The sequence below is a fragment of the Terrapene carolina genome, unplaced genomic scaffold (genome assembly GCF_002925995.2).
Source record: "Terrapene carolina triunguis isolate 2854851 unplaced genomic scaffold, T_m_triunguis-2.0 Scaffold14311, whole genome shotgun sequence".
In the NCBI taxonomy this organism is placed as follows: domain Eukaryota; kingdom Metazoa; phylum Chordata; order Testudines; family Emydidae; genus Terrapene; species Terrapene triunguis.
In genome coordinates, this window is record NW_020678662.1 from 1 (window position 1) to 5,658 (window position 5,658).

The 5,658-nt window shown below is 50.9% G+C and overlaps 1 protein-coding gene across 1 annotated transcript; it reads right to left on the reverse strand.

Moving 5' to 3' along the window:
• Positions 1–1,416: 1,416 nt before the first annotated feature.
• Positions 1,417–4,015, reverse strand: LOC113408434 (junctional adhesion molecule A-like). Its single transcript, XM_026661675.1, has 2 exons — positions 3,490–4,015; positions 1,417–3,404 (listed from the first exon to the last, which is right to left on the reverse strand). The coding sequence occupies exons 1-2, from the start codon at positions 3,619–3,621 to the stop codon at positions 3,141–3,143; spliced, it is 396 nt and encodes a 131-aa protein (XP_026517460.1). The 5' UTR covers positions 3,622–4,015; the 3' UTR covers positions 1,417–3,140.
• Between the last annotated feature and the right edge of the window lie 1,643 nt (positions 4,016–5,658).

Sequence of the window (5,658 nt, forward strand, 5' to 3'; positions counted from 1 at the left end):
CTAGTCTCCTCCCCGTGTGAGATGATTCCTAGCTACACTGAGGCCCTGTACACTGCTTTCAGTGAGAAACTGAACTTTACACCCCCAGGGCCAGTGCCGTATAAAAGGGCCTTTGTCATATCTGTCAGAATTCTGATTTACACAATCTCTTGGGCAAAACTGGAATTACATTAAACCCAACCAACTTAAGTTTAAGTATTTTGGGAGTCCAGGGATTGTACAGCACTTCTCTTGGAGGATGGCCTTGACTAATACAATTTCTGGACGATATTAGAAACTTCAGGAGATGTTTTGGGACAATACATGGGAAGTGGATTTCCCAGGAAATACTTGGAGGCTGAGGGAAATGCAAACGACCCACCTCTATCTATCCTTTAGAACAGTGATTCCCAAACTTTAACAACCTGTGAACCCCTTTCACTAAAATGTCAAGTCTTGCGAACCCCCTCCTAAAAATGAATATTTCTAGGAATTTTCTCCTTTACCTGAGTATAAATTATAAAAGCAGTGATCTTGGAAATATAAAATTTGTTTTTATGGCATGCTTATTACACACTATTTATTATTTATCATTACAGCATGTTTATTACATTATGAAAACAGCAACACTCTTCCAAGATCTCACTTTCATAGCTTGTATCACTTTGAATAAGCCTGTTATAAGACAAGGCTCCTATGTTTCATCAAGGAGCATCAGATGTGAAACAACAGGAAGGTACTGTATTTAAGAAGCCAACTCAAAGAGTTCCTCCTACACAAGCATTCAGGTCTTGAGCAGTCCAGGCAAACAACGCATGTTACAACAAAGCTTAAACTTGTTCTTCATAATAATTTTAAAAACAAACTGGATAAAGGAGTGACTCTCAGTGTTCTCTTCTGAACAGAGAGCGGGATGAACTTGACACCGCAGGGAAACCCCTGGGCGGGGCTGGGAAGGGCTGCTCCTACCAAAGCCTACATTGGAGGGGGTGATCTCTGGTAAGCTTATTAGCAGGCGTTTAGGTTTTTTAATTGTTTTTTCATATGTTTTCTCTGCAACACTTTTGCCTCAAAAATTAATAGGCTCATGTAGGAAGAACTGCAGTGCCTAATTAGCGCCAGGGCTTGCCAGGGCTGAGCCCCGGCATCTCCGGGCTTGCCTCATGAGTTATGAAAGTAAAAAAAAAAAATTGCTTGAGCCAACTTCCCCTTTGCCAGGTGGGTGTTCGACCTGCCCCCTGCCCTGGCCCCGGCCCACCCCTACATCACCCTCACCCCACCCCCTTCCCCAAAGTCCCCACCCCCATTCCACCCCCTTCCCCCAAGTCCCCACCCTGCCTTTTCTCCGCCTCCTCCCCGCTCCGCCCCCTCCCTCCCGGAAAGTCCAAAGCACCGCCAAACAGCTGTTAGGCAGCAGGAAGCACTGGGAGGTAGGCAGAGGAGTGGGGACACAGTGCACTCAGGGGAGGAGGCGGCGAGGAGAGCTTGGCTGCCAGTGGGTGCTAACCACCCGCTAGTTTTTCACCATGGATGCTCCAGCCCCAGAGCACCCACGGAGTCAGCGCCTATGAGCCCCGGCACCGCTTTCATTACAAATTAAGCACTGAAGAACCATGCGGTAACTTATAATTGTAGCAATTCCACTGTTATTAGTCTCTGAGGGGAAAGCCAGCAGGCCTGCTTGGGCAGACTAACCCAACACAGGGAAGGCAGGGAGCTGCAGCAGCCTGGAGAGACCCCAGCCAGCAAGGAGAGAGACCCATGTCTCCACCCTAGAGAGATGACAACCGGGGGAGCTGGAAGTCAGACCGGGTGCCCTTGCTGGGCCAGTGAGGTGCAGGTGCCCTGAACTGACACAAGAATCAGGCCCCTTGTCTTTAGTCGGAGTCACTCGTGGGCAAAATCCGGCCCCTACAAGGCAACAGCAGAGCCGGGTTATTCCTTTAACCACTGATTTTCCAGACACAGGATTCATTTGCTCCTGACATGCTGGAGCAGGGTTCAGGCTGTGCAAGACACCGGGGGGGTGTGCGCGCCAAATTCTGCTCTCGTTCACACACTGTAAACTTGGGTGCAACCCCTCTGACTGCTGCGGGCTGTATTCAAGGGCACACAGAGAGAGAGAGAAAGAGACCTGGATACAGAGCGTGGAAGTGAATTTTCCCCACAGCTGGCCCTGGACCTGTAGACACGGCCGAGTCCAATACTGAGGGTTATTGGGGGGAGATCTCCCAGCATTGCTCTAGCACCTGCAGCTTTGTCTAGACGAGGGGGAAAGGTTTAAAAAAGGCATGGGGGTAGCTCAGCCGATTTGAAACCCCACCCAGTGTGGATGTAGCTTACCACCTCCAGTGTCACATCAGCAGGTCGTGCTGTAGTGTAGCCCTTGTCTAGCCAAGGGGCTCTGTCTACACACAAGAGTTGTCCCAGTTTAACGATGTCAGTACAGGAAAGGGAATAAGTCACCCCAGTCTGAGGCACCCTCACACCAGTATAACTGCATCCACAACTGGGATTGTGCCAGAATGACAATCTGTAAAAATAAAAATCACATCCCCACTCCCGCACCGCCTCACAGCAGAGTTATACCAGGACGGATGCTGTGTAGATAGGGAAAAAACCCACTGTTTTCCCTATTGAGTTTAACCCCAACTGAAAATCCCATTTAGCACCAATGTAGACAGTCTAAAGCCTTCAGCTCAGTTTGAATAGGTCGAGTTACAGTCTCAGCTTTAACTCAACCAGTTCAGCATCTAGGGTCATGGGAGGGGTTGAGTGCAAGAGGAAGAGGGCAGCTCCAGGGAACGGGGGCTGACGGCACGGTAGCTTTTCAGAGGAGGGGACGGTTGGAATGCTTGTCACCGGAGCTGGGCCCAGCAAACACACCTATCCCCAACTTCAGTCACTCCCAATCCCAGGGTGCACTAGGCTAGGACAGGAGCCTCCTCCGGGTCTGTACTGAGGCCCAGCTCCGGAGGTCACGTAGGAGGCAGGATACGCCAAGAACCACTTGTCGGCTCTCAGGAGACTCCATTCTCTGCAAAGGTTGCTCTTTTAGCAGGGCAGCCCAATGGGCTTCTGGTTCCAGGCTCTCCCCAGCCCTTGCAGCAAAGCACATGCCTGTTTTCCCATCAAGACGCTTGGGCACTGTCCAATCTAATCTATCGCAGCCAGTACAGGATGTAGTTGCAGGAGGCCGGGGAAGGGGCAGTAACATCACCGGCTATTGTAAGCTTGCAAGTGACTTCCAAAGAGCCCAGTGCGGACGTGCGCACGCAACCACCCACCCACACGCAGGCTCTGCAAGTCCCCATCTCCTTACTGGCGTCCAAGAGGATGGCTTCCGATTTCTGAGTGGTCCCAACGTTGTTCTGAGCCTCGCAAAAATAATCCCCCGTGTCGAAGCTGGTTACGGGCTCATTCATCTGGAGTGGGAAAGAAGGCGTGAGGGAGGCATAGACAGAGGCGTAAACTCCCCACGAGTCAAGCAGCCCCCTGCCCCGTGCATACCAGCACTCCTGTCTTGGTGTCGATCGTGTAGCAGGAGTTCCTGAATTTCTCGTTGATCTTGGGGTTGGAGGTCATAAGGACGTCGTACCTGTAGCATTGGCAGGTAGGAGGTGGAGAGCCATCTGTTTCCATGCATGTCAGCACAGGCAAAGAGGCACATGTTACAGATGACCCTTGAACCCACCGCTGTGACCCCCTGCCCTAAACACACCCAAGATGCGGTCATCTGCATTTGTTAAGTTGCGTTTAGTCTAATCCAGTCAGTCATGGGTTAATAGAGGACCGGCTAAGTGACATGAAGGCAAACAAATGGCCAGCTCATTTTAAGTGAAGTAAGTGGTAAGCAGCATCCATGTCTAGCTTGATAGTCCGTTGACTCGTGAACTAGGTCAGTGGCTGGGCCCCCTTCCATTGGCAGGGCTTTCTTGGCGCTGCTCCAGGGCTGATCAGTGACGTTCCAGAGCTCAGGCCCGTGTAAAACTGTCATTCCCCGACAACGCACCTTTAATTGCGATGGGGAAGGAGTGAAAAGCGGTTCCTTCCTGACCCATGCAGAGATCCTGTGCTGCCCTGAAGCTTGATTATACTCATGTCAGCACAACTACAAATAGGAGTGGACTTTTCTTTAAAATCCAGCCACACTATTGTCTGGATCTCCTGGGACACATTCACAGAGAGCAGCAGTTCCTTGCGTGGGTTCTGCACCAGCTGCCCTTTAATTCAAGAGAGGATTAATGGCACTCACTGGGCTGGATCTTCCATTGCCCTGCTCCCTGGGCAGTCATTTACACCACAATAAAATGGGTGTGGAATGCAACTAAATCAGAGCAGCTCTCGGTATTCTGGTGCAAACGACTGTACGAAGAGCAGGGAGACAGAATCAGGTGCCCGGCGTTCAACATAAATGGCAAGTGCACGTGGGGAGAAGTGTCACTGACCAGAAATTAACACTTTGACTATGAGCCCTGCTGCTGGCAGTAGCCACCCTGCTGACAGGTGAAAGGTGCGATTCTGGCCGTGTGGGTGAAATCAGTGTCCCTCCCACTTTGATGGAGCAACTTGTCAAAACAAAATGTTTGACCAAAACTGCTGCGATCCTGAAGGAAGGAAACAGAGTTTGGTCCAACACTGGGCTCCCATTCGGTGACTGATTTTGCAGCGCTGGTGAAAGGTGCTAGACTGACAGCATTTGTGAGTGAGGCTCTGGGTACGGCCACAGAACAGGCACTGTAAAAGTAGTGCAATCTTCCCCCCCCCCCCCAAATCTTTTGCCAGGGACCTCAGCCCAGCCATGAAGGGACATTTCTGGGGTGAGGACAGTCTACTTTGGTCTCTGCAGACAATACACCCAAGGTTCAGATTGGTGCTGACAGTGAGTCTTCAAGGTGTGAAGAAGTGGACTGACAGCACATCTGTATGAAGGGGATCTCTGCTTAAATGCCATTCGCATGTAATGCAAGATAAGCATGGACTTGCCCACGTCAGCAGGGGGAACAGTTACAGTGTCAGACTTCCTGAGTGCGTGTTACAGAAATAATGGTGCCCCCGTGTAGCTAGGATTGTTTCTTCATTGCCACATAATGGGCTACACATTGACCCGTGCGAGGCAGTCCTCGAGAACCAGTTGTGTTTAACAGTTCTGAAGATGAGGAGCCAACAGAACTGGAGGCTTTTGAAACCATTGGATAATCTGGGCATTAGGCTTTCCCCAGGGCCCCCCTTCGAACCTGGCTAGCCTGACTGGATTACAGGATACTTGCCACTGCCCAAAGCAGCCTTATTCCATGGCTCTACTCCAGCAGGACTGACGCTGCTCTCAGGAAGGCCCTAAAGCTCCATTCATGCGCCGCTCTGGCCCTGCAGGTCCGTGGTCAGGGGACATGGGTGAGAATTTCAGAGAACCAGGTTTAGACGATTGAGGCTTCCCTACAGTCTAAGTCCAATGTGGAAAGAGTCTTGTTTCAGTGACCTCAGGCTAGTTTGCTATCCACTGATGATGCCGTGGTGTGCGGAGAGCAACACTGTTCAAAGAAGCCATTGGGCTCTTAGTAGGGAAAAATAATACCCTCCTTGCGGCAGGAGTCAGTGGGAGGTTCCCCGGTCTGTGCCACGCAGGTTAGAAGTTCATAGTGCTCCCTTCGAATCTTAAACTCTAGGAAAACACACTCC